Raw genomic sequence first — 18,389 nt, 5'->3', positions numbered from 1 at the left:
TTGCTTAACATCACACCATAGAAGTTCTTACACTTCATCTAAAGCAGCAACACTGTTTTCACATTCAATTCATGTTTCAGTTCTATAACAACTTGTCTGTGCTGTGGCCCCTGTTTTTCCAGCTCATCAACTGATGATTTCAAGAAGATCCCGTGCTCTAATTTCAGTTCTATCAAGGTGCATAAACTTTGTAAAAGTAATTTTTAAGGATCTTTAATACAAAGAAAACAATAGCTGCAGCAAAACTTGTTTATTTTTGTTACCATCATTTTAGAATCTACGGGCTGTTTGCAATTATGACCTCGTAGCAGAAGCAGTGAAAGAGAAGTTAAGATTTATGTTAAAATAATGATCTCATTTTCTTTCTTACAGGCCCGTCCCTTGACTCGCTATTTGCCCATTAGAAAGGAAGACTTTGATCTGCGAAGTCACATTGAAACAGCTGGTCACAACATAGAGACCTGTTACCATGTCTCCCTCACAGAGAAGACCTGCCGAGGCTTTCTGATTAAGATGGGAGGGAAAATTAAGACATGGAAAAAACGATGGTTTGTTTTTGACAGAAACAAGAGAACTTTTACATACTATGCAGGTAGGTTGCAGGATCACTGTTAGGCTATATCTGTCCCTCTTATTTTCCTGTGAACTTGGTTGAGTTATGAAGATGTAGTGAGTCCCAAGTGAAGCTTACAGTTCTATTTTATTTAGTATTTTACATATACCCTTGGGATCAATGCAGTCTCTTCCCTACTGTTTAATCCTAATGTCAGAAAGGACACAGCAGTGCATAACAGATGAAGGGAGATGTGGACAAGGAAAAGGAAAGGAAACGTTTCTAGTACATAGAATAATGGGTCCACCTAATTTATTTTTAAATATGACATACTTCAATCAGTGACAGAACAATTTCTTGTACCCGTCATAAAAGAGTAAAATTTATGATACTTATCATAAACATTAAATGGAATGCTTCTGGAGTCCTATCACTTGATGTACTGAAAAGTGTTTCAGAATATTTAATACAGAGAAGTAGACTTCTGCATTTGACATATTCTGAGAGTCTAAGAAATTTCATAATGGACAACATGTAATACTCAAAAGAGTTTTCTGTAGACAACAGTGTGTTATCATATGATATCTGGAGCCATTACAACCAATACGTTGTTATCTCAGGTCAAAACCAGAAATTAGGAATTTAAGAATTTCTATGTCTAGATAGCTGTGCAAATCTATACATAGTTTGACTCTCAAGTTTCAGAGGAAGCCAGAAAAATGATTTTGCATTGTGAATTTTTGTTGTTAGGAAAGGCCAGGCAAGGGCAATATGAGATGGTAATTGCTAAGAAGCAGAAAACATCCGGTACCAAAAAGCTCAAACTGTTCCCTTTCTTTTTATGACATAACTGCTTTCCAGAAAGTCGTGAGGAACTTAAAATTGATGGTGGGCATTGCTCAGTCCATCCTTTTAGAATACATTATTTGAGTTCATTACATATCAAATGGCTATTTCTTACTAGTTTGCAAAAATACTGTGAAGAATGTGAGAAGCAAACATTCTTTTTTACTTTGTTCTTAACATCTGGTTTATTGGTTAGCGAGGCCTGTAACATACAGTAGTGTCCCCATCTGGTACTGATTTTTTATTTCTTTTTAAAGTAGTTGTGTTGCTAGTTAACAGCTTTGGTTTTGAGTGCAGTACAACTGCCATAATGCATTTTAATTACCAAAGAAAACTTTTCATAATGTCTCAAGGACTACAGCCAAAAAACAGTTTCATGAGAATTCTGTAAGACCTGAGCAAAAATGCAGCTGCCTGCATGAGTGAGGATCTGTCCAGATCTCTAAATATATAGTAACTTCCAAAATAAAGTCTGGTACTCTATGTTCAGAAAAAAAATAAACTCTAAGATGAATATACTGGTATATTGCTTTAGTTCTGCAAATCTACTAAATTGAAGAACTTATCCTAAAATCTGAAAATATTGTACACAGACAGTATACTTTGCTGTATACTATTGTATTTGGCTCTGTATAGCGTGTGCTGTAATGTAGTAATCTTATACCTCTACTGGTCCCCTATGGGCTGGCAGGGAGATTCCCAACACAACATCATTTCGTCTATGGGATTTCTTTTTGCCATCATCTGACACGTTGGAAACTGACTGCCTCTACTGATAGGATGTAAGCTGAGATCATAAGAATTGAAAACAGCAGCAGAATCTCTCATGAGACTAAGATGTTCTGTTTGTCAAACATGTCTGTTTAGATGACTATTGTTGAGGTGATACTAACTTAGGGTCAAAGGTATTATATTCCCCAAATAAAAGAGTACTGGAAGAAGTTTGCCCTTCAGTATCACATGCAGTTCTCATTTTCTGTAACATCCCCTGGGATTATTTAACATTGCAGGAAAGCAGTAGGATATTTGAGATGCTTATCTGTCTTTGTTCTTTTTTCTTGTGAAATGTTACAGTTGAGTGCTAAGTTTATGGTCTGTATTCTCCTTGCCCCAGTGAATCACTAGCTGATGCTGGGTCAGAAGGTAAGCACGTTGTGCTCTATTGGCCCATATGCTATGGACTGTTCTCTGTCATGCATTAAGGCACCAATTATATGTAAAGCCAGACTTCAAATTCTTTTTTAATTCAGCCTCCTTTCTAGATACAACACACTGTCATACTTTGTCTGTCTTTCCTGATTGGGTCTGCATAAAAAAAAAAAAAAAGAATGCCAAATGAGAGGCCATGTGCAGGCCATATGGAAAATCAACCTTCTTAAACTTTTTCTTTTTAGAATGTCCTAATAAGAGCTAAAGATGATTTGAAACTTTTGTTGGATTCTTAGGCTGGAACTTCATATATGAGATCTCTTGCAAGTAGATACCTAAAATAGTTCAGAATTGACACCCCGCATATGCCCACTTCTTTCCATTTCCTTTCAAGGGAGGTTGTCAGCTGTGTCAAATGTGTAGATATCTGAACTAAAGTGAGAACATTCCCAGCCTTTATTTCAGCTTTGCTGCAGTGGGATGTTGGTGCCACAAACACAATTCCCCTGGGTACAAGCTACTGCTTATGAATAGCCTCTCTCAAGTAACTGTCCGTTCAGTCATTATTATCTCTGGCACTTCTTCTCTGCAGAGGGTCTTTGCTTTGGAAGGGCCCCTTTGGTAAAAGGGGCAAACGATGGATAATTAATTTGGCTTTTACCTTGGGTGTCACAGAGTAGGAAAATGTTCACAATTACAATGCTGAAGCTGGTGTACAGGAACTCTGACCTCTTGTAAACTTTTTCATGCCTCAGAGCTCACAGAAACTTGCCCATGACCTGGTAACCTTATATTTGAATACTAAGTGTTAGCTTAAGACTATGGGAGATAATTATGAACAGGAGGAAGCATTTGTAAATAAGTATAAGCACAAATGATATTCTAATGTAAAGCTTTTGCTGTCAAACTGTATTTCAAAATTATTTTTCATAATTTTCTTTGAAGGAAAACTGGGTCTTAAGCCGCTAGCTATGTTGTGGTACTTTAGCAATATCTGAAGTCTGGCTGGTTTTCATGTAATTGGAAGATTGGGTTTATCTCGGAGACATCTCTTCCCCCTGTTAGCTAATGCTGGACAAAAGGTTTAAATGCTTCAGTGAGGGACTGACTTAAAAACACATGAGAAAATTACAAAAGCCTTATTTCCTTGGAAACAAGTCAGAGAAGGCGGCAAATTAAAGTAGGAAATACATCTCTTTTAACTCAACCATCCAACTGAAAATTTCTGGGGAGATTTCACAAGCAGAAGTGTTAATCTAGTAACTTAATCTGCTGAATATATATAGAAATGCAAATTAGCCTTTTGCTTCTTCAAGTGCTGTTCATTTCAGTTTTAAAATGTAACTTTCCCTTTTCCTTTTCAGACAAACATGAAACTAAATTAAAAGGTGTAATTTATTTTCAAGCTATTGAAGAAGTCTATTATGATCATCTAAAGAATGCATATAAGGTAAATTTTTTTTAACTAAATATTATGTGGCAGTACCCGAAGTATGCTAGCTGCTATAAAGTTAAAGGGAGAGCTAGCGTTATTTAAAAACAAACAAAACAAAAACAGGATGGAAGAAAAGGAAGATGAAGCCAGAGTAGCCATTAGCACTGTTATTTTACACTGATGAAAGCAGAGATGGTCCCCCATGGCATTTGCTGTGAGGACTGCCTTACTCCACAGGCAAGATCACTGACATCAGTGGCTTTGGTAAATCGAGAGATGGCTGTATGCATCTGTCATAAGGAGGGAGTTAGCTGCTACTTGCAGCTGATGGCAGCCCCTGTCCCACATATAATGGAGATGACCTGAATATGTCCTTGGCACGTGGACTTGTCCTTGGCACATGGACTTGTGAAAGCTGGACATAATACCTGCTCAAGGGGAGTTAATTGTTTGGGCATGAAGCAACAATCTGGAGGCAATGGTTGTGTAATAATCTCCTGAAAATATGTCATTAGAAGTGTTGATTCTGGATACAAATACTTCAAATGCATCTCTGTCCCCAGTGCTGCAATGTTGGATGCAGTGCTTCCAAATTTCGCATTTTTATCTTTCTCCCTAACCCTAAATAACATTCTGAATCTCCCTGTAAGTAATGATATTCCTGGCTCTAATAAATAGCTCTGATTTTTCATTTTTTTGATATCCTGCTTTATGCTTCTTTTTGCTTTATTTTAGAGTCCCAACCCACTACTCACTTTCAGTGTTAAGACACATGACCGGATATACTATATGGTTGCTCCTACGCCAGAAGCCATGAGGATATGGATGGATGTTATTGTTACAGGCGCAGAAGGCTACACCCACTTCATGTTATAACAAAATGGGGCAATAGGGCATACTGCAATAACAGAACATATGAAGTTAGCCATATGTAGTAAAATCTGAAAAGCTGCATAAAATACCAGTGAATATTCTGATATATCCTCCTTATGATGTGCACCCAAAACCTGAGAATGAGAGTTTTATAAATGCATTGAAAGGGGGACTTGTTACTTACTTTAATTGATCTGTATAGAAGCAAAAGAGCTGAAGCTGTCGAGAAAATCATAGGGCTCCAAAATGAATAATCAGGCAACTTAAATTACAACATCTTGATTCAATTATCATTTTGTACAAATTCTCTTATGCAGAGAACGTCTACATAAAGTTTACAAATATGTGTGTTCTCATCAGTATGCAAAAATCCTAGTAATGGAACAAAAAAGTGTAATAGCATATATTTTAATATGCAGCATTTGACATTTATAGATGATTAGGTAACTTTTTAAAACTTTTAGTCAAGTATTTTATAAAAGTATAAATAAAAAGCAGCCCTAAGGTACACACAACTCTTGCCTTAGTAGCTAAGTATTACAACAGAGCCAAAGAGTTATATGACTCCCTTACTGTAATGTTTCAAAGTGTTAGTTGTACTTAACGTTCTGTAAGGAGACAGTGCCAAAACTCTTCATGATTTTTGAAGTAATTAAATTTTACAATATTCTGTGTGTTTAATCACACAGAGACACCAACTGTGTGTTTCAAGTCTGTATTTATGGAGCTCAACAAAAAAGAGAAGGACAGCTTTATAAAGATGGGATTTATCCACAAGGCTATGAAATGGAAACGTGTATTAATTTTGTCAGCGGGAGGACTTTTTTTTTTTTTTAATCCTCCACGTCAAATAGAATGAGCTGATTCTGGATCCTGCAGCAATTTCCTTTTATGTAGTCAGGTCCCATCTAATGTGGTTCAAATCTTACTTGGTGCCAAGTAAATGCTCTACTGAAACCTCGCAAACTTTGGTCCCCATGAAGCCAGCATCAAAGTGTCTACGTATCTAAATTCTTTGAAGCCAAGTTTTCAGCCTAGGAGACTTTTTAAAAACATATCTGTGCAGAATAATGCTGCCAGATATAATCTGACAAATTGCTAAGAGTTTACACTAAGCAGTGTATGAATAAAAACCATGAATATATTAAGTAGCAGGGGTTTATGGACTCCTAAAACAATGAAAATATTGAGGGTGTGGTGGTCTCCTGTTTTAGAATCAAGAATCTCATCTGAGTCCTTCAGTAATATCGCAAAACCTCAATTATTTAATTGAACTGAACTTCAAGAACATCTCCTATGCTCTGACTTTAAAGAGTTTTTTTTTCAGTAATCAAAACTTGTGCCATGTGGCTTGTGTAATAAAAAAAAAAGCCCATCCGACTTTTTTCTTGATGGAAAGTTAATGGCTTTTGATGGAGCAAATTAAACACTGTAAGCAGGAGAGAAGTATGCTGGCAACATATTTTTGTTATCCTATTTAAACCCTGTATCTGTAACGAATGGAATGAATTCTTCTTTGTGGCTTACACAGGTGATATGGTTACTTTAGCATGCTGTGTCAGTTTTGACTAGAATCACGAAAGAAGGAAGGGTTGCTGCAAGGTAATTGGTATCATCTGTGCAGATCACAGCTTGCAATCTAATGATTTAAAACACTATCAGAAATGAACTGCTTTGTTTTATATAATAATTTTTTCCCTGATGTATCTTGATTTTAATTCTAAGTATGGTTATAAAGGTTTTCTAATCATGATTTTTGTATCCTGCATGATGCGATGAAGGCATTTCAATAAACGTTTTTAAAAATACACTTGTTTTAAACAGTCACTCAATTCTTCACGGTGGTGTGTTTCTGCTTGTCTTGTGTAAGCTTGTACAAGAAATTTTGTGCTTTAAAAATCTACATGTTCCACGTATGTCCCCACAGAAGAGCCATGGAACATAAAACTCCTAGGTGGCAGTGAAGTTACCAGTGTGGTGTACACATATGTATTACATGCATACATACTTGCGTAACACTTTCCCCATTTTTATGATCCTTCCAAGAACGTATCACCAGCCCTGGCTGTCGCATTTATTTAGATACTACGAGGCAAGAATTGCTCAGGGGCCTCCCTCTTGACCTAATATTTGTCTCGGGCGTGACTCGAGGGCAGGAGCCACCACCCACCCATGGCAGCCCAGTGTGTTTTGCCTCCTCCCCTGCGCGGGGGCCCGATCCTTCTCTAGGATGGGCAGCTGCTACCCGAGCCCACCCAGTGTCGGCGCAGGAGAGCCGGGGGCCTCGCACCGCCCTGCCCGGCCGTGCCTCCGTGCCGGGCGGCCCCATTCCGCCCCGCCGAGGCTGCCAGGAGCCGCGGGCCCCTCACGCAGCCGCCATTTGCTGCCCGCCGCCGCATGCGCGCTCCTGCGCCATGGCGGCCATGGGCGCGGCGCGGGGGCTGCGGGGGGCCGGCGGCTGGTGGCAGCCGCTGCGGGCGGCCCCGGGGCTCGCTGGTAAGGCAACAGCCCCCGGGCAGCCCCGCTGGCCGAGGCCCCGGGCGGGCAGGGAGGCGGGAGGGCCGGGGGCTGCCTCGTCGTGGCGGCGCGGGGGGTGCGCCGAGGGGCGGGCGAGCGCTGCCTCCCCCGAGATGGGGAGCAAGTGGGGCAAAGCGCGCTGGGGGCAGCCGGCAGCCCCTGCCCCGCGGAGCTGCCGCCACCCGCTGCTGCTCCGGCCCTGCCTGGAGCCTGCCCCAGCGTTTGGGGGGATTTACTGGGCTTTGATGTGTGGCTGTGCTGTCAGTCGTGGTTTGTGCGGGGCGTTACTCAATTAAAACTGCAGGGATTTTGGAAGGAAGAGGGTTTTGTAGCATCAGGCAAGCGTCCTGTGCCCTCCTCCAGCGGACTTCTGCTGTCCGTACATGGCTTTTGGTACTAGATACCACCATGCACCCTCCACTAGTGCTCCCCTGCTCTTCCCGAGGTCTTTCACTGAAATCAGGAGGAGAAATTACTGGATATATAACTGAAATTACTTCATTTATTGATGGCTTCGACTCTAAAGAGTGCGGCCCCAGTGAAGTACCTCTCTCCAGTGGGCTGGTCGAGAAGGTTGCTGTAGGTTTTTGGATTATTCGCATTAGCATTACTGCCGATGCACTTAGAGTAATTTGCCAAGTGCAGGAGACTAGTTCACGAGATAGTTTGGACAGCAGCTGTGTTTGTAGCTCGGTTTAAACCCTGCCCATTGTCAATTTGAGGACACCTCCAGAGTGCTGCAGGATGCAGGCCTGTTGTACCTAATCACTTTCAAGATGGTTATCAAGGCTTAAGGGAGAGACCAATACTCCTAACCCTTTTTTTCTATCAAGTGTAGCAATTCTGGGTGTACCTCTTACTGACAGGTGAAGAAGTGACTGATGTACTTAGAGAAACACATGCAAACCAGAGGTGGTAGGGTGAATGCATCTAAATAAATATACTTCAATTGTGGTGTTTATTCCCCTTCATAATAATCGGTGTGTTGGTAGAATAAAGAACTGTCCCATCTTTTCATTAGAGATTTAGTGGTTTTAATCTCTAGTTCAAATGGGATAACTTCTGTTAGAGTAGAACACCAAATGCTCTCTGTATTCCGTGTCTTTTCTGCACATACCTTTACTCATGCATGTGCAAAAAAAAAAAAAAAAAAAAAAAAAAAACCACAACCGCTTGAAAATAATCTCTTTGATAGTGAGAGAAAGCAGCAGAACAGTGAAGTGGTGTGATGCTGCCAAGGCCTGTTTTTGCAGTGTTTCACCCAGTGGTTATACCACCAGGAAGGCCTGTTGTACTGTGCAGGCTCTGTACCCCGCTGCTGATTAGCAGCGTTCAAGAGCCAGGCCTCTTCTAACCTAAGAATTAAGAGTGTCAAAGTCTTACCAGAAGTCTAGACCAAGCTTTCAGTTTAACAAATTAATCTTGCTGAGTGGGATAATAGAGTGGATTAATTCCTCTTAACACCTCTCTGTAAACCACTTACCTTCACCCACAGTAGAGATACAACTTACTGCTAAGATTAGACTAAATACTATAGCAGTCACTGAGATTCAGCATCCTGTTCTTTTGGTAGTGTTTCCTTTGTTAATCTCTTTTCCTTGGTGGAAACTATATTTTTGGATGGTTATTAATGTGAATAACAGCCCAACCTAGTGTTTTCTTTCCAAATATGTCTGGTTTGTTATCTTGAACCAAAGCAAAGCAATTTTAAGTTCCCAGTACACCGATGAGAAAAATGCTTATTATTATGGGTCTAATAATATGTCACAGGTCACTTTGACAGAAGTTGAACTAAATGATCTTGCATTTTATTAAATACTTCCAAAATATTAGGTTCTCAAAGTGGTATTTCATTCTGGATAACTGTAGAACAATCTGAATACTGGTATAATTTATTCCCTCCAGCAAGAATGAACAAATCCACATGACGGGATATCTGTGCCTCTTTAGGAGATATTTAAGAAAATCATAGATCTATAGTCGTCCACCCTTTTTCCTTATGGGGTGTGTTTGTATTATTCTGTATTTACATACATTTAAATACATTACATACATTAAAACATACTTTTTTTTTTAACTGTCTGTGTTTCTTGTCTAAGGAAAAGACTGCTGTTTAGATGGCAGTGTTAAGTCACTTGACTTGGAGCTTATCACCCTGTTTATTTTCAGTGTTACTAGCAATAATCTTTTAGCTTTGGCAGAAATGACTGTGGATAGTATGATGAGAAAGGTTGCATATTATTTGGTTCTGAACTAAGCTAATGGTTTTTTTATGTTCTTCACCTTGGAAAAGGTAAAATCAGAAGCTTCTTTCCAAATTCCCACTTTGGGATTTCCCCGCTGTATGGCTCCTTCATAGGTCTAGTGGGTCTGGGGTTTTGATGCAGTTGAAGTTTTGACCTGCAATTTCAATTTTAATGAAAATTTGACATCTTGTACTTGGAAACTTACCATCACACACAGTCCCTTGGGTACAAAATTAATCTTTTTGAAATTTGCTCTTGAAAAACAACAACAAAAAAAAAAAAAGGAAAAAAAAAAAGTTTAAGTGGATGAGAAAGCTGTGATTTCACGTGAGATGAGGAAATATTCAAGATGGGACAAATGAAGTAAAGCAAATCTTAGCATTTGTCTTCTGTCGGCCTCTTTGCTAATTGCTGAGTGGACTCCTTGCATGGTTGGCTTTAGTACTGAGAAACCTCAAGTCATTAAGTTATAGTCATTGAAAAGTGTAGGAGGCACTTTTATTTTTCTTTCCTCTTGAGCCTAAGCATCTTAATTTCACATGATATGTACGCAGTTCCTGAATTCTAATTTTATAATATGTTAGCATTTCTGTCAGCGTTATCTTGACAATTATACTAAAATAAATGTTTTTATTAGTTTGCAGGCAGAGGTCATCAGTCAGCTTTTTGACTCGACCAGATCGACCAAATCTAGCTTATCATAGACTAAAAGGCAGGAATCCAGGGGTTATTTTCCTTCCAGGCTTTAATTCCAATATGAACGGTCAGAAAGCAACTGCCCTTGAGGATTTCTGCAGCTCTCTAGGTCATGCCTTCGTCAGGTACATTAAAGTGTTGTTCTTGAGGAAATGAAACAACTGTCATAGGTTGGGAGAGGGGGGGTTAACAAAGACATGTAGACTTTGGTGTTTGGGTTGGAATGCCAACCCCAAATGGAATGGAACCCCAAATTCTTTCTTTCTAAACTATAAAGCATGCTTATTAATTACCAAATATTACTAAGCTGTCCAGTGCCTTGAGTGGCTGTAGAGGAACACAGATGTGCTTGCTGATACTCTGCTTAGATAGATTAGGTTGCATGCTAAGCTTCATAAGTCTTGCCAATTTGATACAGCATTGGGAAGAGATTTTATACTTCATAATTGAAGTATGGTGCTTTTTGGCTTACAGAGAACTTAACCAAATTCATAGTCTGGGAAATATCCTGGTAAATTTGGATATTGTTACATGAAATGTTCTCCTCGTTGCATAGGTGTATCTAAACCTCTTTTCATGTGGTTTCTGGTGATATTTAGTGATATTCAGGACCAAGAAGGAAAATAGTCAATGCAGCATGTTGTCCTCTGTGTAATTTTTATTAAACAATACTGTTCAGTTTTAGCCTCTGTGTTGCTGTAGGCAGTACTACGACTTTCATTTTGATGCTTACTTTTTCAGATTTGATTATACAGGATGTGGAAGTTCAGATGGTAACTTTGAGGAGTGTACAATTGGAAAATGGAAAAAAGATGTTCTGTCTATACTGGATGAACTTACAGATGGACCACAGGTTATATATATATATTTTTAAATATAAAATATTTTAGTACCTTGAGATAGAATGTTGTATAATCAAAAATAGGCTATAGTAGATCCAGGGAAGAGTAGCATCTCTTTAACAGCTTCCAGCTGGTCACTTTCAAGCTGATCCATGTTCATCGGGCCTCTTTTGCAAACAGGTTGATGACAGCATTGTGGGAAGGTGGGTTGGCAGGACCTCACGGAGGCTGGGTGTTGAAGCGGGGCTGTCACTGGCAGTGGGTTACGTCAGTCCTGGCTTTATCCCAAGAGGTTTGGGAAGGGTTTGTGGCGAAGATTCCAACTAACAGGCAGCAAGGATCCGTTCCTGTGCTGCGCAGCTCTCCTCGTGGAAAAGCCTGGCTTTGTCCCAGTGCTGATGTATTAACTGAAGGATTTACAGGACTGTTAAAAGTTAAGATACTCTATGTGATAAAATACCTTAAAATATCAGCAAACACAGCATTTGTCTTCTTCAGTTATTTCAGAAATGATTGTGAGAAACCTAACAACCTGGGAAAACCTGTTATTATGTTTAAAAGCATTTTGTTCATGAATTGCTTCTGTTGACTTCTGTCACTGCACTGAACCTTTATGATGTGCCTTTATTTTAAGAAAGCACCTAAGTATGCTTGTGATACTGAATTGTTTCAACTCTCATTTCGTTTACAGTGTTTCAGTCTCAGAGAGCAATAACCAGCCATGTCAAACAAAAAGAATAGTAAAATTCCAGATTCTGTGGTGCTTACTCAGGCAAAATTTCCACTGGAGGTGACAGCAGTTCTGCCTGGGTAAGGACAGCAGGATTATACCCAAAGGTTTAAGTAGTTAAACAAGATGAAAACTGATGTTTTGTAAAAGGGGGATAAAGAAGGCTTTTTCCTATAAAATAACATCTTATTTTTTCTCTCTTAAGATTCTGGTGGGCTCCAGCCTAGGTGGATGGCTGATGCTTCATGCTGCAATAGCACGCCCAAATAAAGTAGCTGCTCTAGTTGGAGTAGCTGTAGCAGCAGACCATCTTGTAACAACCTTTAAGAGGCTTCCCATTGAGGTAAAGCTGATGGTTGTATTTTGTGCAATCTAAAAATCGGTCAAACATTTAAGAAATTCTGTTGTTCAAGCTGTACATTTATTGCAGTATTCCAGTATTTTGTGTTTGTACTGGAGGTAAGTTGTAAATTTACATTAATTGAAGTGTCTGCAAAATACAGGGATTCTAGTATGGAGCTGGTGTGAATACTACCTAGCATGTGATTATGTTACCGGGGTATATAAGGCATGAAGTCAGATCCGTGTTGTTCCGCAGTCTGTTAGATTTCAGTGTTAGAATATCTTTATTTGTTTTAAAATGGGTTTGAATCCTCTTCAGCTTACATTCAGTGAGATGAATAGGTTTGTGCTTTCAAGGAGGAAGGTTTAAGTGAGTTTAGAACAGAAATAAATTGAGGAACTCTGAAAGCTCTTGACGTGTTTTGTATACTTCTCTCTTTTTTTTTTTTTTATTTTTTATTTTTGTAGGCACAAAAAGAAATAGAAGAAAAAGGTGAATGGAAGTTTCCAACAAAGTATAATGAGGAAGGATATTACTCCGTGACATATGACTTCATTCAGGAAGCAGAAAATCACTGTTTGTTGAATAGTCCCATTCCTGTAATGTGTCCTGTCCGGCTCATTCACGGCATGAAGGATAGTGATGTCCCCTGGCAGATCTCTATGCAAGTCGCTGATCGCATCCTGAGCAAAGACGTGGATGTCATCCTCCGCAAAACTGGCCAGCATCGAATGAGCGAGAAGGATGATACCAAACTTCTTGTGAATACTGTTGATGATTTAATTGACAAGTTGTCGACACTAGTATAAGCTGCAGAGTAGCATAAAGACACAAACTCTACACCTGACTCTTTTCCATAAGTAGCAAAAAACCCTGTTCGTAACGAGATGATGCTAGGGCTGTGACAATCACAGTAGGAACTGAGATTTACCTGCTGTTTGCTTACCTCTGTTTTGTAAATGCAGGTGTTTTATTAATGCTGCTTTTGCACAGATAGTCCAAAGTGTGAGGAAGTGCTGCTGTTGGGTTCAGAACCTCTACTTTACCACTTGAACCTTTTTTCACAGATTTCTTACCCTTTTATACTGAAATGCTCATTCATTTTTTGTTGCTACTGGTCTGTACAATACAGCTTCGGTTTCCCATGTCTGATACCTTTTCACTACTGTCCTTTTGCTGTAGGTTTCTTGTGTTTTGTCTGAAACCATCTGTGTGAGGCAAAACACAAGTGTTTGCTAAAGCTATCGTTCGTAGAAATAGCAAACATGAAGCATAGCAAACAGATTTCCAATAAATTATTATACTGTTCTTAAATAGTGTTAAAATTGTAAAAAGGCACGCCCTGATTGTGGTTTTGGGGTACTATATAAGGAATAAATTTATTTTGGATTACTTTAGAGTTTGGATTACTTTACAGTGCATAGACAGGAATCCCATAGTTAGTGTTTTAAGAGTCTAAGAAAACACAGGGCCTCAAAGTACAGGTAGAACTCAAATATGCTCATCAGCAGTGTTTATGTCCTCTTCTGCAGGATTTTTGTAATACTTAATTTGTGGGACTAATGCTAAAGGAATAATATGTTCTTTTGGTGTAAAGTCAAGTGAAATTGGATCACTATAATAAGTCATTTACTCCTTCAGTAACTTCTCAAAAGTGGGGTGTACAGGACCATAGGTTGTCACTGCCTCTTTCCTGTGACCTCTGAGGACTGAAGTTATTAGGAACAGTGTATACCTGAGTTGAAAGCTTGAGGAGCACAGTTGCAAGCCTGAGCATCTTGCAGCTGAAACTTGATAGTTGGATAACTCCTTTAACATAAACCACTTTGGATTAAATAGTATACAGATAGAATTGCAAATGTGATGATTAGCTGTTTTTGTCCAAAAGTACGGTGTCATTCATACCTTAGAAAGAGAGTAAGGAGCTTACATAGATGAGAAATTGGAATTTGTTCAGGCTGGCTTTTAGGTGAAACATCAGTCAAAAGTATTTAGTAGTTTCTGGCTTTGCTATTTTAAGTAGGAAGTGACAGCAATATTGCTACTTTATAAGGCTATGGCTCCCACAGACAAGGTATTTCTACAGGGTTTGTATTTTTCAATGTTATTATTGGCAGCAGAAGTACACTGCATTTGATGGGGTACTAAAAAAAAAAACACCACCTGAATTTCAGATGACTTCCTATGACTTCCTATTTAGGCTTCAACACCGAAAAAAAAAACAAGAAGCTGTGATGTCACTAATGATAGTAATAATTCCAATGTAACAATTCCCTAACTTAGGTTATCTAGCTCAGGTTGCTTGACTGAGGAATTATAACATTCCATGAAAATTTGTTTCCAAGTATTTCTGAGAGGACTAGACCTTTTTTCTGCCTGTATGTATATACAGTTCACAACTTTCTTAAACTTTGAAGCTTTAAAACCTCTTGAAGACATCCTTCAAAAATGATTAAATAATTAAATAAAATAACTTAAGCAAATTGATCAGCAGCTTCCATTCCTGAAGATTGAGTTATATTTATATGTAGTCATTCGACTGTTGCTTATAATAAAATCTGAAAAGTAAATTTTTGTAAGTTTTAAAGACACAGGTAAATCAGAATTAGTTTATTCCAAAATTTTCTGCTCCTAGCTTTCCTATGACATTTTTTAAAATTAATTTCTCTCACATCTCTTGGATGGTTTTGTCTCTAGGTATTAAGAAGTTGAAAAAAGTGGGATGCAGTAATTCAGGAATAAATGCTATCAAGTAAGGCCTAAAGTTACCAGTTGTGATAGATGTATTTTTGTTCACATTTACTTTAAAAAAAAACTTAGTAAATGAAAAGTTACTTTTTTTTTTTTTTTTTTAAATTGGTAAATTTATCTGTAGTAGTTCAGACAGAGAAAGGTCTTTGTATGTCTGCATAATTTGGCACTATGTAACTTTCTTGGAATAATTGCATTGTAATCTTTCAAAGCTTCACTTTAGCATTTATTAAATAATTCATATTTCATGGGTGAGGCCTTTCTGTTGGCAGTGCCTTGGAGTAAGATAGCTGAAAATGAAGTGGAGTAGTTGTGTGAGGGGTTTGGAGCTGTAGTGATTTTTTTTTTTCTTTTTGTTGTTTTCGTTCTGCTGTAACAGCATTTAGGTTGGGAAAAGCAGCCTAAATTGACACAATTGTTGAGGATACAAAACTAAAGCTCAAACCTCTGATTCTGTGATTCTTACCAAAGCTTAATCATAGGTGGTTTGGTTTGGTTTGGTTGTGCTAGTTATATTGTAGATCTTTGTTTTCCTTACTTCTCCACTTTCTAAATGGAGATGAGTGATAACATTTACATGACAGTTACAGCCAAATTTTGTTACATATAGCATAAATGCAAAGACTGATTATACTTTCTTAATGACGACAGTATTTGAGGTGGTATATTGAGATTCAGTGAGTGATCGTGCCCTTCTTTGTGCTCAGTACTTAATACATTCAGTATCTGATCCAAATGCTGGCGGTTTCCAGTGTGAACATGAGGAAAATGGCTGTGCCTACAATGAGAAGTTCCCCTAGAACTACTAGGCAAATTGACAGGAAGAAATATGTCTGTGTAAGGCCTACCTTGAAGCCACCTCTTCATATTTACAAAGTATTGGTACCTGAGTTGCACGCACAGCATTTTCCTCATGTTCATGCTGGGTACTGCCAGCATTTTGGTCACTGCCAACTTGTGCTCAAATGCCTGTAAGAATAGATAGATGATAACCAGTGTGCTCCAACACGTTCTCTGTTTCTGTGCTGATGTTGCCAAAGCTGTTCTGCTAATTGCAATAACAGAATGGCTGAAGAAAACTGGTGTTATGGCACAGCTGTCCTGCTTTAGCACTCCTGAAACCACAAGGTTTCACATCCTACTTGTGACCAGCTCTTGACCTATCAGGAAGTCTTAACAGTCTTGGGTAAAGTAATATTCACAGGTTAGAGTGTTGTTCTGATCTTGTGTGGTACCATGTTTGTCTCCCAAGTTACTGCCTGAGGCATCTCCTTCATTTTTGTCATTAGATGCCTGCATAGTGAATTCTTTTCAATGTTAGTCATGTTTAAGAATAAGTATGTCTCTCTTTTGTGGAAACACTGTATTAAATTTGGGTGTTATATATTTGGAAAGTTTTGCATAGTGCAAATTATTAGGAGACTTTGAAATGAATTACGATCTGGGTTTATTGGTTGTGTTTTTAATGGACATCTGATTTTCTGCCACATACAAAGGGTATTTTATGAATATGTAACATGTATTTCCTCGGCAATAATCTGCGTTTGCACAGAATGACTAGAGTCCAAATTTTCCAATATAAGCAATTCTACCTTGTGGTGCTTGGGGGTGTGGTTTTCTCTGCGTACCTTAATCTATAGTTCTTAATCATTTTCATGAATGCGCTAGGCTTAAGTTCTTAGCACTTTCATGGTCTTGCACTTTTGGTAAGTCTGAAAATGACTTCTGAGCTCACCTGTCACTGAGTGTCGTAGGGACATGTTGGGACTGACACTCTCACGGCATGTGGAAGCTCTAGACACTAACTGAGCAGCTCACCTGCTTCTGTTGTTGGTTTTGATCAAACAATACTAGTTGAGTAAGCACCTGGAGGTATTTTTCTTACATGCAAAGCTCAAACTCCTGCCGTGGAGTTAATTATAGTCATTCAAGTTTCATGAGTAAATAACCAGTCCTTTGCAGTTAGGCACAGAAGCTTGGTTACCCTATAATACCAAAGATGCAAATGATATATTTAATTAAAAAAAAAAAAAAAAGCAGTATCAGCTGACTTCAACTGTCCCTGGACTTTAGCCCTTAGCACCGTTTTTTGTTTTTTTCAGATCTGTTGCAAAATCTGTGAAACTACTTGAAAGTTGTCAAACAAAGTTTTATTTTGCCTTCTAAAGGGAAGAAAATAGGCGTTCTTTTGCATGTATTTGGAATCAAACTGCAATAGACCGGTATGCATTGAAAGAGTCTATAAAGCTTATTAAACTAATTTCCTAATAAGCAAGTGCTCTTGGTCTCTATATGTTGAGCTGTGCTAATGCAACTTACGTTGCATGTATATTTATCTTGTCATGTATTTGGCTTGTTCTGTGTCTTACTTCATTTCTTTTTGTAGTGCAACACAGCTTTTTTTTTTTTTTTTTTTTCCTTCTTTTATTTTTCTCTTATGTGTGTGAATTAAATGGTAACGTGTTCTGTGTAGTTTCAGTTGAGGCAGTTTATCTTCTCTTGCATCAACCCTGAATATCAACAAAGCGATGCTCACAAAAAATCCTAGCTGGGTAGGCCTCGGAGGAACTGCCTCCTGCTGTTTCATTTTTATGTTAATTTTGATTACATGCTTTCTCCTGGACACAATTACTCAATGGAGCGAAGAGATTTATGGTACCCTGCTTTTCTTAGCAAATAAAAATGTGCTAGAGAGAAACTTTCAACTAGCGATGTCTGCAGCTGCTCAAACATTTTCAGTGCTCTAGTCAGACTGCAATACCCTGTTAAAAGGTTTTCTGAACCAGTGCAAGAGTGGAAGAAAGAAAAGCCATAAGAATAGTAAGATTTGAACTTGATTTTTAAGTGTTAGTTGTGCTGTTAGAAAGAGGCACCCTTAAGAATTATATATAAAAAAATATTAAGGTTAAAGCTATGTGTTTAAAGATGATGGTGTCCCTGTAAAGAAAAGAGGATTGTGTGTTTGAACTGTCTCTAAGATAAGCAGTCTCTGCTTTGGGTTGATCTACACATTTGGTCAGATGTGTAAGTATGTAGAATTTCACTAAAGCTTGGTGAAAATTCAACAGCTGTAATGGACATGTACACAAATGCTAAAAATCAGTGTGATCTCCTTGTTCTGCCTTTGTTCTCAAGCCCAGCTCCGACAGCTAAGGTGGAGGGAACTCGCTATTCTGCCTGACAGCAGGCAGGTTGCCACCTACATTGCTTTAATGCCACCGCATTTGCTGGGGGAAGAGATTAATGGCTGGAAAGAGACGGAGATGAAGGACAAAAATATACTGCTCTCAGATTTACTGCTCCTAGGGCAGTTCCTATAGCACAGGTTTACTTTGCTGCTGTAGGACCTCATCTCTTCACAGTATGTTTGCCTACAACAAGAATGTTAGTTATAGCCTTGGACGTGTT

At 38.7% G+C, this 18,389-nt stretch overlaps 2 protein-coding genes across 13 annotated transcripts in view; both read left to right on the top strand.

Moving 5' to 3' along the window:
• PHLDB2 (pleckstrin homology like domain family B member 2) overlaps positions 1–6,677 on the top strand; it is a 117,336-nt gene extending 110,659 nt beyond the window's left edge. For all 12 annotated transcript variants that reach the window (XM_082754511.1, XM_082754514.1, XM_082754518.1 and 9 more), the window contains 3 exons: positions 373–592; positions 3,913–3,998; positions 4,719–6,677. In XM_082754511.1, coding sequence (XP_082610637.1) covers positions 373–592; positions 3,913–3,998; positions 4,719–4,859 — 447 coding nt within the window. In that variant the 3' untranslated portion in view covers positions 4,860–6,677. The remainder of the gene's footprint in view (positions 1–372; positions 593–3,912; positions 3,999–4,718) is intronic.
• A 421-nt stretch (positions 6,678–7,098) lies between these two features.
• On the top strand, positions 7,099–17,857 carry ABHD10 (abhydrolase domain containing 10, depalmitoylase). The gene is made up of 5 exons (XM_082784251.1): positions 7,099–7,352; positions 10,257–10,440; positions 11,057–11,168; positions 12,093–12,230; positions 12,698–17,857. The coding sequence occupies exons 1-5, from the start codon at positions 7,271–7,273 to the stop codon at positions 13,037–13,039; spliced, it is 858 nt and encodes a 285-aa protein (XP_082640377.1). The 5' UTR covers positions 7,099–7,270; the 3' UTR covers positions 13,040–17,857.
• Positions 17,858–18,389: the final 532 nt, after the last annotated feature.

Source organism: Aythya marila, assembly GCF_965140915.1.
Source record: "Aythya marila genome assembly, chromosome: 1".
Lineage (NCBI taxonomy): Eukaryota > Metazoa > Chordata > Aves > Anseriformes > Anatidae > Aythya > Aythya marila.
Note: the sequence above shows the minus strand (reverse complement) of the source record. Positions and strands in the feature narration are given on the sequence as shown.